A 23,098-nucleotide genomic window follows, 5' to 3' on the forward strand; every position below is an offset into this window, starting at 1 on the left:
GTTCCACTGAAGAACAATGACGCACGGAGCGGGGCAGGCCTGGGGAGTGACCACACGGGCCCCGATTATTGGCCGGTTGCCCCGCCCTTCATCCCTAGCGCCTAGGTTAATTAGAATACTAAGTGGATCCGCCCAGATGCCTCCCCAGTGCCCTCTGACCCCTGTCAGGCTGGGGCCAGAAGTCACTTCGTCACCGAATCCGAATCCCCGTGGCCCGGGTCTGAGTCGGGCCGGGTCTAACCAGGGCCTGCGCGCCCAACTCGGCTATGGAAGTCACCGGCCACTCCGAAGCTGCGGGGACAGGTGACCGATCCGCAGCGCCCTCCGATTTGCACACTTCCGTAGGTCTCTGTCCCGAGAGGGTGATGATGGGCGGCCGAGGACGGTCGGCACGCGAGCTCGACCCCCGTCACCTTGTAGGGCTGAGCTGGTGGGGGAGGGTCTTCCACTCGTCCCCCCAGCCACGCTGGTGCGCTCCGGGACAAGCCTGGAGTTTGCCTGTCCCGCGTCACCAGCCGCTCTGGGACCTGAGTGCATGCCCGGGCCTGAGTAGTACTCCTTTTCCGCACTACTAGCCCCTCTTTCCGGGTGCAGATGGGCCTCGTGGGCTTTTCTCCCAAGACCTCCGAAAAGTGCCTGGGATCTGCCTATAGGTTGGAACTTCCGGCGCCCAGAGGACTGTTTTCCACACAGCAGGCATTCAGCCATAGTTTCGACAAACCCACGGGTTTGTTTTATTAATTGCATCTGCTTCTAACTCGTCCTTCTCTTCTGCCGCGGTGGAAAAGAGACACGGTCTCTTTAAGACTAAAATGGTGGCTGGCTAGAACCAGGACTCCACTTCCGGTGGGGAGGGGGCGGGACCCCGGCCCGCTCACGCCGGAAGTGGTTTGTGTTTTCAAGATGGCGACTCCCTATGTAACTGACGAGACCGGCGGTGAGTGCGGGAATGGTAGAGTTGCTTCTTCCCCCGGGCTCTTGGGGAAGGGGTTCGGACTTGGAAAGGGGTCTGTGGCCCGCCCATATCGGGGCCCCTCCTTTGCCCCGCCCCTTGGACCGCCTTCTCCATTCATTCTCTGGGGTGTCACCTGCGCCCTCTTCTGGTTCCATATTTTTTTGGGGTGTCTCTGCTTCCGGTTACCCAAATTCTGGGGTCTCTCAAAGCTCCCTGTTAAGGATCCTCTCTGGGCTTCAGCTTTTCTCTAGTATTTGGAATCCCCATCTCTTTATTTGGTTCTCCAGGCCTAGACCTTCTGCACTCTCAATTCCCTCCAATTCCTGTCCCCCTCACCCATCTCTGAATTGTACCCCCTTTGCATCCCACCCTAGCCCTGTTTTCATTCTTATTCTCCAATTGTTATCTTCTGAAGACCCCTTCATTGCTATATAGTGTTTTTCCCCACTCTTTCTCTCATCTTCATTTCTTGGGTCATTGAGTTCAGAGATGTGAAAGGAAAAGGAACTTAACTTTCAAGTTGAGTTTTCTACACTGCAGCCACCCTTTTTTTCCCCTCTGCGGTGATGGTGATAGAGATTGAGAGGTCCAAGGTGATCGATTGCAAAAAGGAAGCTGGCTAGTGGCCTTTCTGAAACCAAGCTTTTTGACAAATTCATAGAATTTATTATTCCTTCTAGCTTGAGGAATTTCCGCCTGGCTGTCTGAGATGCTGAAGTGTCTACTTTGTATGTGAGAAACTGAGAATCAAAGCTTTCTTCATGGTTTTGTTCTATTGCCTTGTCCACATTACATAGTAATGGTGTTGACCCAGTGATTATTAAATATGATTATGTATGTGAAAGTAGTTTGTAAAACGCTTTGCCAAGTGCACAGTGGTTTTATAGCCCTCATTGTAGTCTTAATTTGTAATTATTGAAGTCTGTATGTGTAGTCATCTGTAGACTTGACACCACATATGTTGTGGTATGCACAGTCCTTTTCAAAGTGTTCTATATATGTTTCTCATTCTGCTGCTTTCCATGTTCCTTATACTTCAGCCCACCAACCTTATGGTGTACATAATGACAACCCAGACTCTGCTACTTTGCTCCAATTTCTCATTCTAAAGTGGTATACCGTCCTTCCTTATGCTCTCTAGTTAGTAGGTCTTTGTTTAACTAGTACCCTCTCCTCTTCCTCCTCCTTCCCCCCTCTCCCCCCTCACTAGGTAGTTCAGACTAGAACTCATGATTTTCTTGCTTCCTGAGTGCTGTGATTACTGACGTATACCACCAAGCATTGCTGGATACCAACTTTTAATGTGTACTTTGAAAATACTAGTATTATTGTATATTTTAATTGTTTTATTGCTTAACCTAGGGCTTGAACTCAGAGTCTGACTGCTTCCCTGAGCCTTATCCACTCAAGGCTAGGGCTCTACCTTGAGTCATAGCTTTACTACCAGATTTCTTGGGCGGTTAATTAGCGGTAAAGGTCTCACATAGCCTGCCCAGGCTGGCTTTGAACTATGATCCTAAGACCTCAGTCTCATGAGTAGTTAGGATTACAGGAATAAGCTACCAGCTATCTTGAATCATGTCTATCAGCTATATTCTTGGCTTCTGCTTCTAGCCTGTAGAATATTGTTAGACAAAAAACACAGAAACAATCAGTACAATATTAGCACCTGTGGAGATACGGACTTCTCTCCAATTCTTTTTTTTTCTGGTGTCTTAAATTCCCCCATGGCTATTCCTCCAATCTTTTTCACCTCTTTATAACCCTCTCTTTAATTCTTTCTGGCACGTGGCCTTTTTTGTGCCAGTTCTGGGGCGTGGACTTAGGGTTTTTGGTTTTTTTTGCCAGTCCTGGGCCTTGGACTCAGGGCCTGAGCACTGTCCCTGGCTTCTTTTTGATTTTTTTTTTTTTTTTTTTTTTTTTTTTTTGCTCAAGGCTAGCACTCTGACACTTGAGCCAAAGCACCACTTCTGGCCATTTTCTGTATATGTGGTGCTGGGGAATTGAACCCAGGGCTTCATGTATAAGAGGCAAGCAATCTTGCCACTAGGCCATATTCCCAGCCCGGTTTTTTGTTTTGTTTTGTTTTTTTTGGTACTAGGAATCAAACCCAGGACGTGGCACTTGCTAGGCAAGCGCTTTGCCACTAAGCTCCATCCATCTGGGTTTTGTGTGTGTGCCTGTCCTGGGAATTGAACTTAGGGCCTGGGTGTAGTCCCTAAGTTTATGTTCCCAAGGCTAGCACTCTACCACTTGAGCCACAGCTCCACGTCCAGCTTTTTTGATGCCTAATTGAAGATGAGAGTTTCATTCTCGTGTTTGCTGGCTTTTAATCCCCATCCTCAGATTTCAGCCTCCTGGGAAGCTAGGATTACAGGTGTGAATTACAAGCACTTGGTGATGCACTGCTTTTTTTTTTTTTTTTTTTTTTTTTTGCCAGTCCTGGGCTTGGACTCAGGGCCTGAGCACTGTCCCTGGCTTCTTTTTTTTTTTTTTTTTTTTTTTTTTTTTTTGCTCAAGGCTAGCACTCTGCCACTTGAGCCACTGCACCACTTCTGGCCATTTTCTGTATATGTGGTGTTGGGGAATTGAACCTAGGGCTTCATGTATAGGAGGCAAGCACTGTTGCCACTAGGCCATATCCCCAGCCCCGATGCACTGCTTTTAAATGCAAAGTTATGTATAATATTTTCTTATGGTGCTGGGATTTGAACTTAGGCATTGAGAGTTTGCTAGGCTGATGTTATACCATTTAAGCCACACTATTCAGCCCTGTGTGTTTTGCAGTTTATTTTCTTTATTTTTATTTATTTATTCATTCATTCATTTATTGCTAGTTCTGGGGCTTGAACTCAGAGGTACTGTCTCTCAGTTGCTTTTGCTCAATGCTAGCACTTGAGTCACAACACCACTTCTGGCTTTTTCTGTTTATGTGGTACTGAGGAATCAAACCCAGGGCCTCATGCGTGCTAGGCAAGCACTCTTTGACTAAGCCACATTCCCAACCCTGCAGTTTATTTTCAAGTTTGTCTCTCAAACTTATCCACTTGTATTGGCTTGAATCTTTGATCCTTCAGTTCTCATCCTCTTTAGTAGCTAGGATTATAGGTATGAGCCCTCAGCAACTCTTTTTTTTGTTGTTGTTGTTTGTTTGTTTTGAGACAGGGTCACAATACATTGCCCAGCCTGGCCTCAAAACTCCTGATTTAGGTGATTCTCTGGCTTTAGTCTCCCACCTTGCTCAGCTTGTTTGCTCTGCTGGAGCTTCACCTCTCCAGCCACACTTTTTTTTTGGTGGAAAAAATGTATGTTTATAATTAGCCAGCTGGACTCAGTTTAGATGATTCCAATTTTGTTGGCAACATCTAAGACATCATAATCAGGAGCCAGTCGAACATATACTTTCTTCTCTCCATCAGGTCTGATGGAGAGAACCTTAGCTACATCAATGTCATAGAGCTTCTTCACAGCCTGTTTGATCTGATGTTTGTTGGCCTTGACATCCACAATGAACACAAGTGTGTTGTTGTCTTCTGTCTTCTTCATGGCTGACTCAGTGGTCAGGGGGAACTTGATAGCATAGTCATCAAGCTTTTTTCTCCTCGGGCACTCTTCCGAGGGTATTTGGGCTGTCTCCGGAGCCACAGCGTCTTGGGCCACCGGAAGGTGGGTGAAGTACGCATCTTCTTTTTGTGGCTGTGGACACCTTTCAGCACTGCCTTCTTGGCCTTCAAAGCCTTTTCCTTGGCTTCAGTTTTAGGAGGGGCCGGAGCTCCCTTCTTAGCTTTCGGTGCCATCTTGGTGAAAAGGCTCCAGCCACGCTTTTTTTTTTTTTTGGCCAGTCCTGGGCCTTGGACTCAGGGCCTGAGCACTGTCCCTGGCTTCTTCCCGCTCAAGGCTAGCACTCTGCCACCTGAGCCACAGCGCCCCTTCTGGCCGTTTTCCATATATGTGGTGCTTCATGAGTAGGAGGCAAGCACTCTTGCCATTAGGCCATATTCCCAGCCAACCAGCCACACTTTTAACCCTGCTTTTTTTGTTGTTGTTGGTCATAGGCTTGATCTCAGGGCCTGGTTGCTGCCCTGAGTTCTTTTGCTCAAGGTTAGCACTCTACTACTTTTAGCCATCAGTGCCAGGTCCTGTTTTCTGGTGGTTAATTGGAGATAAGAATCTCATGGACTTTCCTGCCGGCCCAGGCTGGCTTTGAACCTTGATCCTCAGATCTCAGTTTCCTGGGTAGCTAGAATTACAGGTGTGAGCCAACAGTGCCCAGCTACTTAAAGCCCTGCTTTTTGATGATTATTTTGGATAGTCTCATGGACTTTTCTCCCCAGGCTGGCTTCTAACCTGCCCTCCAAATCTCAGCCTCTTGAGCCTCTATATCTCTTTTATTTAGAAGTATATGCATAAGCCCTTGGACACCCTCTTGAAACTGAGGACAACTTGCCCATATTTGTAATCTCTATTGCAACTACTGGATGTAGTATTTTTTCATATAGGAGATATATTTGTTTATTAATATAATTAGTATACATTAATCATTTAATTTATAGGTACTCTGGCTATAAACAAGGTTTTCCAAATCACCAAAAACTGTATCCTTTTTCTCAGTTCTTGTCCTTGATCACTCTTCAGTATTTACTAGTGTTAGTCACCTGCCTTCTTAAAGGAGTGTTATTACTTTTAGTTATCTACCATTACTTAAAACTCTTTTTGGTTTCTATGGCATAGGATTTTCTTTTCCTGTGAATCATTTCCTGTCATTGTTTTGCCTCTTTTTTCTTGAGGGAAATAATCATGAGCATTTGGCCAACTTGGATCTTCTCTTTTTATATTTTCTCTTTATTGCAAACCATATCCAGGTCTTCAATTGTTGGTTCTGAAGTCATCTTCAGGCTGGATTCTGGATTCCAGATCTCTTTTATCTGAAGCAAATCCCAAGACTCATTAGTCATTCCTCCTAATTCCTTGGAAGTCTTAGAATCCTTGTTATGTTGTCTCTTTGCTGTCTTTCTGCAACTCCAGAAAATAAGGCGCTCCTCTCTCTCTCTCTCTCCCTCTCTCTCTCTCTCTCTCTCTCTCTCTCTCTCTCTCTCTCTCTCTCTCTCTCATAGTAGTAGTAGTAGTACCAGGGTTTGAACTCGGTCTCAGACACTCAGTTTTCTTGCTCACAGCTTCTAATCTACCATTTGAGCAGACTCCATTTCTGCATTTTTGCTGGCTGGTTGAACATGGAATCTCAAGGACTTTTCTGCCTGGGCTGGCTTGAAACTTATCCTTTGGATCTCAGCCTCCCAAATAGTTAGGATTACAGGTGTGAGCCACCGGCAGCTATCTAGTTTAAGAGTTTTTATTTCTAATAAACTTAAGGAAACAGGTTGAGGTTTATAAAACAGTAGATGTGGGGAAATGAGAAAGCTTAAAATATTCTTGTAGTGGTCCCTAATCTATAGTTTCTGACTCTGAAAAATGTTATCTGAAAGTCCTGATATTCTGCCCTTGGTTTTTATTTCTAGGGGTGGGAATCGCCAAACCTCTCCCTTCTTTTTGACTTCACCCTTGGATACCATCAAGGCCAGAGGATGGAACCAAGATAACATAAAATAGGTGCTCCTTTGTGTATCTCTGAGGGCTTCCACTCAGGATGGCCATTCAAGAAACTCCTGCCCTGCCTTTCTTTATTTCTCTTAAACCTTCAGCTCTACAGTAGTCCCCTTTTATCTGCAATTTTAGTTATCCAAGGTCAAATGAGGTCCAAAAACACAGCACAGTACAATATTTTTGAGAGAGAGAGGCGGTAGTGTTTATTATGGTGTATATTTTGTTGTTGCTTTTTAAATTATTTTATTTATCTCTTACTGTGCCTAATTTACAAATTAATCTTTATCATAAGAAAATATGTAGCAGGGTGCTAGTGGCTCACACCTGTAATCCTGGCTACTCTGGAGCCTGAGATCTGAGGATTGTGGTTTGAAGCCAGCCCAGGCAGTAAAGTCCCTGAGAGACTGAGACTCTTATTTCCAATCAACTACTCAAAAACTGGAAGTGGAGCTGTGGCTAAAAGTGGTAGAGAACTAGCCTTGAGCAAAAGAGCTCAGGGATATCACTCAGGCCCTGAGTTAAAGCCCCACAACCAGAAAAAAGAAAATTATGTAAAGGAACAAACATAACATATAGGATGAGTATCCAAAATGCTTGGGACAAAGTATTTTGGATTTTTATAGATTTTTGAGTATTTGCATATACATAATGATATATTTTGGGGATGAATCCAGTCTAAACACAAGATTCATTTATGTTTCATATGTACTTTTTACATATGGCCTACAAGTAATTTAGTATATGCGCTGCCAAAGCAAGCACTCTACATGTAATTAAAAATATATAGGGGCTGGGGATATAGCCTAGTGGCAAGAGTGCCTGCCTCGTATACACGAGGCCCTAGGTTCGATTCCCCAGCGCCACATATACAGAAAACGGCCAGAAGCGGCGCTGTGGCTCAAGTGGCAGAGTGCTAGCCTTGAGCGGGAAGAAGCCAGGGACAGTGCTCAGGCCCTGAGTCCAAGGCCCAGGACTGGCCAAAAAAAAAAAAAAATATATATATATATATAGTTACTATGCAGGTGATATACAGAAGACTACAAGTAATTTTTGTACAATATTTTTAGTGCATTTGCATTTTTACAGCAAATTGTCACATGAGATCAGGGTGAAGAATTTTCCACTCAGCATAATGTTGATAATCAAGACCTCTCTCTGATTTTGGAGCATTTAAATTTTAGATTTTTGGATTGGGAATGCTCATCCCATGTAAGATTCAGTACTCTGCATTTTCAAGCATCTACTGAGGGCTTGGAATGTATCCCCCACAGATAAGAAGGGACTACTTTCTATACAATTAACTTAAATATATGTTTCCAGTATTGCCTCTCCCTCATTCCATGTAAAATATTGCTTGTCTACAATTGAATTAAGAGCCGTCTTCTCCTCTGGACTTCATTTGCTTCACTGCCTTTTATTCTCCTTATTTTCTACATTTGAGAGTATTGTGAGGGTTGGGAATATAGCCTAGTAGCAAGAGTTCTTGCCTGGTATACATGAAGCCCTAGGTTTGATTCCTCAGCACCACATATATAGAAAATGGCCAGAAGTGGCGCTGTGGCTCAAGTGTCAGAGTGCTAGCCTTGAGTAAAAGGAAGCCACGGAGAGTGCTCAGGCCCTGAGTTCAAGCTCCAGGACTGGCAAAAATAGAGTATTGTGAGCCAGGCACCGGTGGCTCATGCCTATAGTCTTAGCTGTTCAGAAAACTGAGCTCTGAGGAAGGAGGTTTGGCCCTAGCCTGGGCAGACAAATTCATGACTCTTATCTCCAATTACCCAGAAAAGAGCTGGAAGTGGAGGCATGGTTCAAGTGATAGTGCCCAGCTATGAGCAAAATGCCAATCAACAGAGGTCCTGAATTCATGCCCCAGTACCAGCACACACACAAAAGTAGTAGTTGTGGCTGGGCCTGATGACATTCATGTAATCCCAGCTACTTGGGAGGCAGAGGCAGAATTTCAAGTTTGAGGCCAGCTTGGGCAAATGGAAAGACCCTAACTAGAAGCCCCAGATTTATAGTACTGAATTTAAAAAATAATTAACTTTTTCTTCTGACTATACTGAAGATGTTATACTTTTTTTTTTTTTTTTTTTTTTTTTTGCCAGTCCTGGAGCTTGAACCCAGGCTGGACACTGTTCTTAAGCTTTTTTGCTGAAGGTTAGCACTGTATGACTTGAGTCACAGCTCCACTTCTAGCTTTTCTTGGCAGGACAGAGCATGGGGCTTTCCTGGCTTTGAACTGTGGTTCTCAGATATCAGCCTCCTAAGAGATAGGATTACAGGTATGGTCCTATGTTGGTTTTTGTTGTTGTTGTTTTTGCCAGTCCTGGGGCTTGAACTCAGGGTCTGGGCACTGTCCCTGCCTTCTTTTACTCAAGGCTAGCACTCTGCCACTTGAGCCACAGCGCCACTTCTGGCTTTTTCTATATATGTGGTGCTGAGGAATCAAACCCAGGGCTTCATGCATGCTAGGCAAGCACTTTGCTGGTAAGCCACATTCCCAGCCCCCCCCCCCGCCCCTTTTTTAAATTATTGCATACATGAGTTGTGTAAAAAGACTGTCCTTGTGACATTTCCATACATACGTACAGACCTAACTCATGACTCTTCCTTACCCTCATCCTACTTCTAAAACAATTCAACACGTTTCATTCTCATATATGCAAATGAACTAACCATATTTGTCCTCATTCTCCCTCTCTAAGCACCATCTCTCATAACCACCCACACAACAGATTCTTTTACTTTCTTGTCATTTATTTATTTCTAGCGTGTATTGTACCAAGGAATTTCACCATGACATTTCAGATTTGCATATATTATATTTATACATTATGTTATATATTAATCAGTAACCCTTTGTGTTGCTTTCTTGTTCCCAATGTCAGCAGACCCCTATTGATCAACAATTTTCATTGAGATTCCTATTCCATCTTCATACATAGTTGCAGTATACTCAAAATTATATACTTTCCATTGTTCATTTTTCCCTCTTTTCACTGCCCCCTCGTCACCCTGAATGTGTAATTTTTCCCCCCTGGTATTATAAAATAACTACTTACATAGCTTTTATGTTGTATTCTGTATTGTAAGTAGTCTAAAGATGATTTGAAGTATACAGGAGAATTCACATAGGTTATATGCAAATACTATGCCATTTTATATAAACTTGAGTGTTGGTGTCCTTAGAGTTCTGGGACCATTCCCCCATCGACACTGATGTTGGCCTTTTAAAGCACTACTTTGAGCAAATAGACATGTGTTCTGCTTTCTGCCTTCAGTGTTGTGCAGTCTGTGACAAATGTCCAAACTCAGGAGATTAGAGATATTTCCTACTCTCACCAGTTTATCTCTAGTCTCTGTTCTCATTATAGCTGCTTTTTTGTCCAAAACATTTAATTCTTGCTATTTCCTAATGAACTTAATTTTGTTTCTGTTTTTGTTTTGAAACAGTTTGGTTTTGAATTTGCATCTTATAAGCCTCTGGAGTGCTAGGATTTGGGTGTATACCACCCACATGGCATTATACTTAGGTTCTTGGGTAGGTTTTTTGTTGCTGTTGTTTGTTTGTTGTTTGTACATGTCCTGGTACATGTACAGAACTTGAACTTGGCCTGATTGCTGTCCTTAAGATTTTTGGCTCAAGGCTAGCATTCTACCACTTGAGCCACAGCTCCATTTTTGGCTTTTGGTGATAAGAGTGTCACAAACATTTCTTCCCACACTAGCTTTGACTTTGGTCTTCAGATCTCAGCCTCCAGAGTAGCTAGGATTACAGGCATAAACCACAATACCTTGCTTTTATTTTTTTTGTTCTGGTCCTGGGGCTTGAACTCATTGCTTGGGTTGTGTAAGTTTGGCACTTCCACTTGAGCCACACATCCACTTCTGACTGTGTTTTTTTTCTTTTTTCTTTTTTCTTTTTTTGGCCAGACTCAGGGCCTGAGCACTGTCCCTAGCTTCTTTTTGCTCAAGGCTAGCACTCTACCACTTGAGCCACAGCACCACTTCTAGCCATTTTCTATATACCCTGGGCTTCATGTATACAAGGCAAGCACTCTTGCCACTAGGCCATATCCCCAGCACCCCCCTCCTTTTTTTTTTAATGGTTAGAGATAACAGTCTCATGGACTGTCCTGCACTGGCTGACTTTGAGTAACAGTCCTCAGTCTCCTGATGGGCTAGGATTATAAGAATGAACTATCAGGACCTGGTTCTTTATGGTTTTCCTTCTACCAGGTTGCATGATTTTTTTTGTGTATGTCCACTGGTCTTGGGGCTTGAACTCAGGGCCTAGGTGATGTCCCTGAGCTCTTTTGCTCAAGACTAATGCTCTGCCAATTTGAGCCACAGTGCCACAGTGGTTTTCTGGCGGTTAATTGGAGATAAGAGTCTCATGAACTTTCCTATGCAAGCTGACTTTGAACCACAATTCTAATACACACACTTCAGTAAAATTGGATTTGAAGTTTGTCTTAAATTGTTTGCTACTTACAGATGTCATAATTTTCACATAGTTTTGTTTTTTGTTTTCGTTTTTCACTCCTGCTGGAATAAGTTCTTCATGTTAAATTCTTCTTCTTCTTTTTTTTTTTTTTTTTTTTGCCAGTCCTGGGCCTTGGACTCAGGGCCTGAGCACTGTCCCTGGCTTCTTTTTGCTCAAGGCTAGCACTCTGCCACTTGAGTCACAGCGCCACTTCTGGCTATTTTCTGTATATGTGGTGCTGGGGAATCGAACCCAGGGCTTCAAGTATACGAGGCAAGCGCTCTTGCCACTAGGCCATATCCCCAGCCCCTCATGTTAAATTCTTAAATGGGGTTTCTAGGTGTGTTGGTTTTTTTTGTTTTTTGTTTTTTGTTTTTTTGCCAGTCCTGGGGCTTGGACTCAGGGCCTGAGTACTGTCCCTGGCTTCTTTTTGCTCAAGGCTAGCACTCTGCCACTTGAGCCACAGCGCCACTTCTGGCCATTTTCTGTATATGTGGTGCTGGGGAATTGAACCCAGGGCTTCATGTATAGGAGGCAAGCACTCTTGCCACTAGGCCATATCCGCAGCCCCCCATGTTATTTTTGCTTTCTACCCTTTTCCTGTCCTTCCCCTAGCCAGTAAATGACCAAATATGTTGATTCTTTGATACTATATGTTTGTTTGTTTGTTTGTTTTTGGCCAGTCCTGGGGCTTGGACTCAGGGCCTGAGCACTGTCCCTGGCTTCCTTTTTGCTCAAGGCTAGCACTCTGCCACTTGAGCCACAGCGCCACTTCTGGCCATTTTCTGTATATGTGGTGCTGGGGAATTGAACCCAGGGCCTCATGTATACGAGGCAAGCTCTCTCGCCACTAGGCCATATCCCCAGCCCTTTGATACTATATGTAATGTGAATCTCTTCCTTTGTATTCTCACTGTTTAAGCCAGTTCTGCCCCTTCATGCCACATTATTGCAGTCTCTTTCATAACTGGTTTCCCCAGTCTTCTGTGTTTTTCTTTTCCAAGTCAGCTTCTCAACATGCTGGATTAATTGTCCTAAAACACTGCTTTGTATAAAGGATTCATTCATTTGGCAAATATTTATTGAATGTGTGCCATGTGCCATATTAAACTCTGTAACTGACATTCATGGTCTGAACATTCTCCTCTCTTCTAGCTGTTTCTCTGGCTCAGCCAGATTGGACTATTTGCCATTTCCTGAAAATGCCACCTACATCCCATGTCTGCCTTCTTTGTTTTAGAATAAGCAGTTTCCAATCTACTCTATGTCCCTTTTCACTGGGTTCTCTTCAGAACCCAACCCTAATCTGCATCTTCCCTCCATGTCCCTCTCTTTTTTTTTTGATTCATTATTTGTGTTTTATTCTTTGTCTCCATACTATTACAGTTAGCTCCCCTACCCCCCAAAAAAGAAAAATATTTTCTCCTGTTTATCTTTTATTAACCAGCTACAAATCTTGTTTATAAGTCTTCCTAAGATGGATCCACTTGGCATTCCCAGCCTGGTTTTTTGTTATTCCCATATATGAGCTGTCTGATTCACCTGGTTCCGCTTCTGTTCTCTTAATACCCATACCCATGCCACATGCCTTTATGCCAGTATTGGAGCTTAACTCAGGCCTCTCCCTCTGTTTCTTTGTTTGGTGGTGGTAGCGATCGTAGGGCTTGAACTCAGGGCCTATCCCTGAGCTCAAGGCTAGCACTCTACCACTTTGAGCTATAGCTCAATTTCTGGCTTTTCAGTAGTTAATTGGAGATAAGAGTCTCACAGACTTTCCTGCCCAGGCTGGCTATGAGCCCTGGCCCTCAGATCTCAGCCTCCTGAGTAGCTAGGATTACAGGCATGAGCCACTTGACACCCTGCTTGGATTGACTTTTTAGCTGGATTAACTGAGTTTTGCACTGGTGAGTAATATTGTTGACCCATTAAGCATGCAATTGCCAAGGTGATAGCATCAAACAACACTGGTCAGTCGTGTTCTTCATTGCAACACACTTGTAGTAGATTATGCCGGTTTCACTTAAAAATCCTTTGATTATGCAATAACAATGAGTATTAGGCTGTGGCCTTTGAGTACACATCTTTTCAGCATTCTTTGTTACTAAAGGGAAGAAATCATGAAACACTTACTTGTGCCACATACTTGAAGTGAGGTGGAAGTCTCAAGGAAAAGCACTTGCACAATTGTTCCAGTTGCAAGCAATTGTTCCAGCCAAGCAGGCTTCCTTTTCATGAGACACCAGTTTTACTTGAAAGAACTTTGACCAACTACGGTAATTCAGATATATATGACATTGTTTTCCAGAAAATGAAAGAAGCAACATTGTCACTTCAAGGAAAACAACTGTATTTATTGCCCATGACAAACTCTCAAATGAAAATTTGAATTTTGAAAAATTTGTGTCTGTGATATGTGCTTGAAAGCTCCCTAGTAACTTAATGACCTTTCTGAAGGAATTAATTAGTATAATTTTTATTATTGCATAAGGAAATGCATAATGACCAGTCACCAAGGCTCATGTCTGTAATCCTATCAGGAGGCTGAGATCAGTTGGAAGCCAGCCCAGGCAAAATTAAGAGACTTTTATCTCCAATTAATTAGTAAAAAAGTAGAGATGTAGCTCAAGTAGTAGAATGGCTCAAGTGATATAGAACACCAACCATGAGAGAAAAAGCTAAGCAAGAGTGTGAGGCCCTGAATTCAAACCCTAGTACCAGCACAAAAGAAAAATGCATCATACTACAAAGCAAGAGTTAAAAATAGTTACTGAAGTGGCTGGGACTATGGCCTCGTGGTAAAGTGCTCGCCTCGCATACATGAAGCCCTGGGTTTGATTCCTCAGCACCACATATATAGAAAAAGCCGGAAATGGCACTGTGACTCAAGTGGTAGAGTGCTAGCCTTGAGCAAAAAAAGAAGAAGCCAGGGACAGTGCTCAGGCCCTGAGTTCAAGCCCCAGGACTGGCAAACAACAAAACAAAAAGATAGTTACTGAAGTAAAAAAAGTTTGAAGACTTCTAGACACTTTCCTATAGTTTTTTTTTGTTTGTTTGTTTTTTGTTTTTTGCTAGTCCTGGGGCTTGAACTCAGGGCCTGGGGCACTATCCCTGAGTTTCTTTCACTTGAGCCACAGCACCACTCCTGGCTTTTTCTGTTGTGTGGTACTGAGGAGTCAAACCCAGGGCTTCATGCATGCTAGGCAAGCACTCTACCACTAACCCACATTCCCAGCCTAGTTTCCCCCTATCTCCCAGCATTTCATGAACACTATTCAGTTTTGGTATGTATCCCAGGCTGGCCTCAAACACTTGATTCTTGATTAGCCTCCATAGTCCCTAGAGTAGAGCCACATATATCTCCAAACCAACTCCAACCTTTTGTTGTTGTTGATTTTGTTGGGTGTGAGCTTGAACTCTGGGCCTGGGTGCTATCCCTGAGCTCTTTGGTTCAAGGCTAGTGCTTTATCACTTTGAGACACAGAACCATTTTCAGGTTCTGGTGGTTAATTGGAGATAAGAGTCTCAAGGAGACTTTTCCTGCCCAGGCTGGCTTTTAACTGAGATCCTCAGATCTCAGCTTCCTGGGTAACTATGATTACAGGTGCAAGCCACCAGTACCTGGCTTCTAACTTTTTTTTTTTTTTTTTTTTTTTTGCCAGTCCTGGGCCTTGGACTCAGGGCCTGAGCTAGGGAATCAAACCTAGGGCTTCCTGTATACGAGGCAAGCGTTCTTGACACTAAGCCATATTCCCAGTCCCCTAACATTCTTTTTAACAACAGTGTAGTACAACATTGTGTGAATGAACCAAATCTGTTTGTTCATCTGTTAATGACCATTTAAATTGCTTTTTGCTAATTTAAGTAATGTGTGTCAGCAGATATACTTTACACATATCCTGGTGTCTTTATATCTTCAGTGGTATATTTTTCAAGATCCATCTAAATAAAATTTCTATATAACATTTTGCAGATTGTTTTCTCCCCATATAGTTCTTGTATTTTCTCCCTTTAGCCTCTTGTTTATTTACTGTCTATAATGTCTCTTTGTTGTTGCTTTGTGTTTTAAAAAATTTCTTCATCTATGCCTGTCTTGTTTTACAAGTTATAAAAATAGACCTCTGAAGGAAAGGATGGTATATAGTACATAGCCATTCTATAAGTAATGGTAGAATTAGGGTCTCAGGGTGATATGGTAACAGATGCCTTAGCAATTTGCATTTGGTAGACATATGAGTGCTGAGGGGAGTTTTGTACATTTATGCATACTTCTCTCATCCTAAGAAATGTTTCGGTATTTTTGTTTGTTTTTTGGTGGTACTGTGATTTCAATTCAAGAGTTCAGGGGCTGGGAATATGGCCCAGTGGCAAGAGTGCTTGCCTTGTATACATGAAGCCCTGGGTTCGATTCCCCAGCACCACATATATAGAAAATGGCCAGAAGTGGCGCTGTGGCTCACGTGGCAGAGTGCTAGCAAGAGTTCATGCTAGCTAAGTTGGTACAATGCTACTTGTGCCATGCTTCCAGCCCTCCTTTTTATTTTTCTAGTGGTTATTTGGAGATGGAGTCTAATGAACTTTTCTGTCTGGGCTGGCCTCCAACCTTCATTCTCCAGTCTACTAAGTAGCTAGGATTTATAGGCATGAGCCATTGGCACTCAATTTGGGAAATGTTTGAAAATAAGAAAGTAACTCCAACTTAGTTTCTCCAATTTCAGGCAAGTACATCGCTTCAACACAACGACCTGACGGGACCTGGCGCAAGCAGCGGAGGGTGAAAGAAGGCTATGTGCCCCAGGAGGAGGTCCCAGTGTGCGTGCTTAGGCTTGAGGCGGGGGTATTTAATGAGGTCCCCACAGAAGGATAGAATATTTGTGCCTACAAGTTTAGGGATGACTCTCCTGAGCCCCAAGGAAATGGAAGGAGGGGCAACTGTCTGAGAAAGGAGAGGAAGGAGCTGGGATTCAGGGGTAAGTGGGGGTTCCATGTGACTAGTTTGTTCCTGTGACCACTATTCATCAGAACTTCCAAATAGAAGTGAGAAATTCAATGATTTGGGTCCTCGGGGACCCTCCTATAGCATCTTCTACCAAACAAAGTTGGGGAGGGACCCAAAGAAAGCAAGGAAGTAGAAATGTGATAAGAGTTATTTGATTTGGAAAGTCAGGAAAAGGACTGAAAAGTCAGTGCTTCTTGGAGACTGTTGACATGTTGTTTCCTGCAGGTATGAAAATAAGTATGTGAAGTTTTTCAAGAGTAAACCAGAGCTGCCTCCAGGGCTGAGCCCTGAGGCTACCACTCCTGTCACCCCATCTAGACCAGAAGGTGGTGAAGCAAGCCTCTCCAAGACCGCCAAACGCAACCTGAAGCGAAAGGAGAAGAGGCGGCAACAGCAGGAGAAAGGAGAGGCAGAGGCCTTGAGCCGGACTCTTGAGAAAGTGTCTCTAGGAGAGACAGTCCAACTCCCCAGTGCTCTGCAAATCTCCCAGGCAGCCCCTACAGCTGCCTTGGACCCTGACTTAGCAGCCACCACAGAGAAAGCCAAGAAGATAAAGAGCCTAAAGAAGAAGCTTCGGCAGGTGGAGGAGCTGCAGCAGCGGATCCAGGCTGGGGAAGTCAGCCAGCCCAGCAAAGAGCAGCTGGAGAAGCTAGCAAGGAGGAGGGCACTGGAGGAGGAGCTGGAGGACTTGGAGCTAGGTCTGTGAGGCCTTTGGGAATAGGGAGTGGACTGCAGAACAAACCATGGGGCTATCTGGGACCCAGGGAGCATGGGCAGTGGCAGTCAAGTGGGGAATGCCTCATATTGGCTCCTTTCTACTTATTGCCTCCCAGCTCTGTCCTCCAGAACCTAGCCTCTCCTTCATTCCTTCCCTTTTCTCCCCAACTCCTATTTTTTGGACATTTTCCCTCCAATTCCTAGTGTTCAAAAACTCAGCAACTACCCCAGGTACCTCTGCTGCTGATTTGGGTGTCTTGTTTAAAAGAAAATGGGGTGGGTGGGAATGAAATCTCTGAGAACTGAGGCTAGGGTTTCGGGAACACACCCAAGTTTGGGAGTCTTGGTTCCTGTTCACAGTGTTTATGACATTTTTCCCTGGCTGTCCCTAACCTTTTTTTTTTTTTTTTTTAAGAGTACAATAATAAACTCAAGTAGACAACATGTGGTCAAACCTTGTGTCTTTGTTTTTAGATCCTAGTGTTTGATCTGTAAATTTGGTACAGAAGTGGGAGTAATATTTCCTTCGCTTGTTTATTTACTTTTTTTTCTTGTGGTACTGGCACTTACATCTAGTACCTTATACATGCTAGGCAAGTGCTCTACTGCTGAGCTATATTCCTAGCCCTTAGGTGTTTAAAAATTAGTGTGAGGGCTGGGAATGTGGTTCAGTGGTAGAGTGTTTGCCTAGTATGCATGAAGCCCTGGGTTCAATTCCTTACTACCACATAAAGAAAAAATGCCAGAAGTGGTGCTGTGGCTCAAGTGATAGAGTGCCATGCAAAAATTAGTGTGTGAAGCCAGGTGCCAGTGGCTCACACCTGTAATCCTGACTACTCAAGAGGCTAAGATCTGAGGATTGGGTTTGAAGACAGCTCTGGCTGAAAAATCCCCATGAGACTTTTGTCTCCAATTAACCACTGGAAAGCCAGAAGTGGCACTGTGGCTCAAAGTGGTAGAGGGCTAGCCTTGAGCAAAAGAGCTTAGGGACAGCTCCCAGGCCCTGAGTTCAAGCCCCACAACCACCCATCACCCACCCCACCCCCACAAAAAACAATGCTGGTAACCAGTGGCTCACACCTGCAATCCTATTACTCAGGAGGCTGAGATGTAAGGATCCTGGTTTAAAGTCAGCCCCAGTAGGAAAGTTTATGAGACTCTTATCTCCAATTAACCACCACAAAACCAGAAGTGGCACTGTGACTCAAAGTAGTAGATCATCAGCCTTGAGTAAAAAAGCTCAGGGACTGTGCTCAGGCCCACAAAAAAAAAACCTGTGAGAAATAACCATTGATTTCTGTACATTTGTTAGGTATCAGTGAAGAAAAATTTGTATTGTAATCTAGTTAAATGGAATAAATTGGGCTGGGAATATGGCCTAGTGGTAGAGTGCTTGCTGCGTATACATGAAGCCCTGGGTTCGATTCCTCAGCACCACATATATAGAAAAAAGCCGGAAATGGCGCTGTGGCTCAAGAGGTAGAGTGCTAGCCTTGAGCAAAAAGAAGCCAGGAACAGTGCTCAGGCCCGGAGTTCAAGCCCGAGGACTGGCAACAAAAACAAAACAAATGAATAAATTTACTTTGGCATGTTAATTTTTTTTCTTTTTGTGTACTTGTTCTGGGGCTTGAACTCAAGGCCTGCATGTTGTCCTGAGCAACTTTTGCTCAAGGCTAGCACGCTATCATTTGAGCCACAGCTCCACTTCTGTCTTTTTTTGTAGTTGAGTAGAGATGAAAGTTTCACAGACTTTGCTGCCCAGGTTGGGCTTTGAACTGCAATCCTCAGATCTCAGCCTCCTGAATAGCTAGGATTATAGGTGTGAGCCACTGGTGCCTGGCTTGACATTGTTAATTTATGTGTGATTGTTATGACAGACCCCTAAGGGTCAAACTAATGACAAAGGCTGAAGAACTTTCAACCAAAAAGAGCTGTCATTCAATTTTTATGCCTGCTGTTAATGACACCCTTGGTTACTACAGGTTCTTTTTCTGCCAGCTGCTCCTGTGGAGATTCAGGACCAGGGACCTCAGTGATAATCAGCTATCTCAGGTATTCAAAGATCTTTGCGTTACTCAGAAGATCCAACATGGGGCTGGGAATATGGCCTAGTGGCAAGAGTGCTTGCCTCCTACACATGAAGCTCTCGGTTCGATTCCCCAGCACCACGTATATGGAAGACGGCCAGAAGGGGCACTGTGGCTCAGGTGGCAGAGTGCTAGCCTTGAGCGGGGAAGAAGCCAGGGATGGCGCTCAGGCCCTGAGTCCAAGGACCAGGACTGGCCAAAAAAAAAGAAGATCCAGGGGCTGGGGATATAGCCTAGTGGCAAGAGTGCCTGCCTCGGATACACGAGGCCCTAGGTTCGATTCCCCAGCACCACATATACAGAAAACGGCCAGAAGCGGCGCTGTGGCTCAAGTGGCAGAGTGCTAGCCTTGAGCGGGAAGAAGCCAGGGACAGTGCTCAGGCCCTGAGACCAAGGCCCAGGACTGGCCAAAAAAAAAAAAAAAAAAAAAAAAAAGAAGATCCAACATAATCTACTCTTCCTTAATACCATCATCATATCTTACCGTCCACCAACTCTAGTCAAACTGTACTCCAAACATACTGAACAAGCTATGGCTCATCAAATGAGCCATTTCTGACATTGTTCCTAAGCCTCAGTCCTTGCATCTTGCTTGTACTGCTCCTGAAAGCATTGCTCCTAATCCCTTCCTTTTTTGGGGGGGAGTGATGGGTAGGGGTGGGACTGGCTACTAGTGTTTGGGCTTAAGCTCAGGACTTGGGCTCTGTCAATGACCTCAAGACACTGGTGCTCTGCCAGGTATCAATGGCTCATGCCTATAATCCTAGCTACTGAGGAGACAGATCTGAGGATCCTGGTTCAAAGCCAGCCCATGCAGGAAAGTCCATGAGACTCTTACCCCAATAAGTTACAAAAAAGCCAGATATGGGAGGGGAAGGAAAGTGGGAGAAAATGAGGGAGGGAATAACACTGTTGACAAGAAATGTACTCATTACCTCACTTATGTAACCCCTCTGTACATCACTTTTATAATAAAATATTACTAAGAGAAAAAGCCAACTATGGAGCTGTGGCCCAAGTAGTAGAGCACTAGCCTTGAGCAAAAGAAGCTCAAGGACTGCCCAGGCTCTGAGCTCAAGCCCCAGGACTGGCCAAAGAGAAAAAAAAAAAGCCAGCATGAAAAAGTACTGTAGGTGTGGTATGATATTTTTTCTGCCTAGCAAATTGAGTTACAAAAATAAAAGGTGGGGCTGGAATGTGGCTTAGTGGTAGAGTGCTTACCTAGCACACATGAAGCCCTGGGTTTGTTTCTTCAGCACCACATAAACAGAAAAAGCCAGAAGTAGCACTGTGGCTCAAGTGGTAGAGTGCTAGCCTTGAGCAGAAGAAAGCCAGGGACAGTGCTTAGGCCCTGAGTCCAAGCCCCAGGACTGGCAAAATAAATGAGTGAGTAAGTAAATCTAAATCAATAAAAGGTATATATATATATATATATATATATATATATATATATATATAGAGAGAGAGAGAGAGAGAGAGAGAGAGAGAGAGAGAGAGAGAGAGGGGGGGGGGGGCAGCCACTGGTGGCTCATGCCTGTAATGCTAGCTACTCAGGAGGCTGAGATCTGAGGGTTGAGGTTCAAAGTGAGTCAGGGCAAGGCCAGGAGACTCATCTCCAATTAACTACAAGAAAACCTGAAGTGACGCTGTGGCTTAAATGGTAGAGTGCCAGGGTTGAGCTGAAGAGCTCAGGGACAGCGCCCAGGCCCATGACAAGCCCCATGACAAAAATAAATAAATATATACATGTATATATGTCTCCAGCAATACATGTATATTTAAGTATTTTCAGTGATTAGCATTTTATTTATTTTGGTGGAGTGGGATTTGAACTCGGAGTTGTGCTTGCCAAACAGGCCCTATATTGCTGAGCCATGCCTTCTGCCAATAATTAACTCTTCTTTTTTTTTTTTTTTTTTGCAGTCCTGGGGCTTGGACTCTGGACCTGGGCACTGCCCTTGGTTTTTGCTCAAGGCTACCACTGCCTGCCTCTTGAGCCACAGGGTCACTTCTGGCTTTTTCTATTTATGTGGTGTTGAGGGATTGAACCCAGGGCTTCATGCATGCTAGGCAAATACTCTGAATAATTAGCTCTTAAATTTGTGATCCTGAAGCTTGAACTCAGGGCCCAGGTACTGTCCCTGAGCTTTTCTGCTCCAGGCTAGTGCACTACCAGTTAAACCACAGCTCTGCTTACAGCTTTTTGGTGGTTAATTGGTGATAAATGTTTCACAGATATTACTACCCAGGCTGGCTTTGAACCATGATCCTTAGATTTCAACCTCTCAAGTAGCTAGCATGTACAGGCATAAGCCACGGATGCCTGGCTGGTCCTTATCTTTCCTCAAGGCTGGCACTCTACCACTTGAGCCTCAGCTTCACTTTCGGCTTTTTCATGGTTAATTGAAGATAAGACTCCTACTCCTACTCCTCTTCCTTCTCCTCCTCCTCCTTCTTCCTATTATTATTACTATTATTGTTGTTGTTTTGCCCATCCTGGCTCCAAACCTCAATTCTCAAATTTTAGCCCACTGAGAGTAGTTAAGATGACAGGTGTGAACCACTAACATCTGCTTAGATAACCATCTTTTTGACCTGTTGTTTCAGGCACACCACTCCTTTCTTCCCATGAACCTCTAATCGGCAGGATAAGATTGTAACCCAGGTAATGGCTATAAAGCAGGTTTCTTTGTGTAGTGTTCCTCAACAATGTGATCAGACACTAGCTAGTTACCCTTAAGGATTCAGAGCCCATGTGTTGGTTTTTAATTGTCCACTAGGTGGTACTAGGAGAGGCCATTGTTTGCAAATTAACCTGACCCTGGATTGCAGCTTGTTTTAAAGTGGCAGATTGTGCTAATCTTGAGCTCAAGTAACAGTCTCATGGACTTTTCAGCTATCCTCAGCTCTCATCCTTCTGAGCATCTAGGATTACAGGTTTGAATCAATAGTGCCTGTTTCATTTGTTTTGTTTTAGATAGAATTTTGCTATGTATCTATCTCAGGCTGGCCTTGAACTTTCTCCATAGACAAGGCTGGGCTCATGATCTTCCAGCAGACAAGCACACACTTCCTTAGAAGTGGCTTCTGGGGGGACTGGGAATATGGTCTACTGGTAAAGTGCTTGCCTCCTATACATGAAGCCCTGGGTTCAATTCCCCAGCACCACCTATATAGAAAACAGCCAGAAGTGGCCCTGTGGCTCAAGTGGCAGAGTGCTAGCCTTGAGCAGAAAGAAGCCAGGGACAGTGCTCAGGCCCTGAGTCCAAGCCCCAGGACTGGAAAAAAAAAAAAAAGTGGCTTCTGGGTAAAAAATATCTGAGGATAAATTCTCCTGTAGGATCAGTAACCTTCTTAGTTACCTCTTCCTGCCCCATTTCAAAAACTTTTTTGTGGGGGCTGGAGATATGGCCTAGTGGTAGAGTGCTTGCCTCACATACACAACGCCCTGGGTTCGATTCCTCAGCAAAACTCCAGAAGTGGCACTGTGGCTATCCTTGAGCAAAAGGAAGCCAGGGACAGTGTTCAGGCCCTGAGTTCAAGCCCCAGGACTGGCAAAAAAAAAACACAAAAAGCAACTTTTGTGTGTGTGTACTGATCCTGGGTCTTGAACTCAGGGTCCCGAGATTATTTGCTCAGGACTAGCACTCTACTGCTGGAACCATAGCTCCATTTCTAGCTTTTCGGTGACTAACTAAAGATCAGAGTCTCATGGACTTTCCTTCCTGGGCTGACTTTGAACAGAGATTCTCAGATTTCAGACTCCTGAGTAGCTAGGATTCAGGTGTGAGCCGCTGGCACTTAGGCTAAACTGTCTTTTGTCAACATCTTATCAAGACCTTGAGCCTACAAAAAAAGAAACCAGCCAGGCACAAGTGGCTCATGCCTGTAATCCTAGCTAATCAGGAGGCTGAGATCAGAGGATCGCAGTTAGAAGCCAGCGGGACAGGTAAGTCCATGAGGCCCTTATCTGTAATTAAGTGGCACTGTGGCTCAAAGTGGTAGAGCACTAACTTTGACCAAAAATCTCAGGGACAGTACCCAGGTCCTAAGTTCAAGATCCATGACTGCCAGAAAAAAAAAAAAAAAAGAAGGGGGGGTGCTGGGAATGTAGCCTAGTGGAAGAGTGCTTGCCTAGCTTGCACAAAGCCCCGGGGTTCAATTCCTCAGCACCATATATACAGAAAAAAAACAGAAGTGGTGCTGTGGTGGAGTGCTAGCCTTGAGCAAAAAGAAGCCAGAGACAATGCCCAGGC

General features: G+C 44.2%; 1 protein-coding gene and 1 pseudogene across 4 annotated transcripts; one reads left to right on the forward strand and one right to left on the reverse strand.

The window, feature by feature from the left end:
* On the forward strand, nucleotides 1-17,199 carry Pym1 (PYM homolog 1, exon junction complex associated factor). Of its 4 annotated transcripts, XM_048362381.1 has the most exons (4): nucleotides 288-303; nucleotides 789-937; nucleotides 15,758-15,851; nucleotides 16,264-17,199. In XM_048362381.1, the coding sequence occupies exons 2-4, from the start codon at nucleotides 904-906 to the stop codon at nucleotides 16,742-16,744; spliced, it is 609 nt and encodes a 202-aa protein (XP_048218338.1). In that variant the 5' UTR covers nucleotides 288-303; nucleotides 789-903; the 3' UTR covers nucleotides 16,745-17,199. The 4 variants fall into 4 exon arrangements, with proteins under 4 accessions (XP_048218342.1, XP_048218350.1, XP_048218358.1 ...); XM_048362393.1 differs by lacking the exon at nucleotides 789-937 and having other exon boundaries at nucleotides 9-345; XM_048362401.1 differs by lacking the exon at nucleotides 789-937 and having other exon boundaries at nucleotides 14-303.
* On the reverse strand, nucleotides 4,240-4,752 carry LOC125363357 (annotated as a pseudogene).
* Nucleotides 17,200-23,098: the final 5,899 nt, after the last annotated feature.

This window comes from Perognathus longimembris, chromosome 1, assembly GCF_023159225.1.
Source record: "Perognathus longimembris pacificus isolate PPM17 chromosome 1, ASM2315922v1, whole genome shotgun sequence".
Taxonomy (NCBI): Eukaryota; Metazoa; Chordata; class Mammalia; order Rodentia; family Heteromyidae; genus Perognathus; species Perognathus longimembris.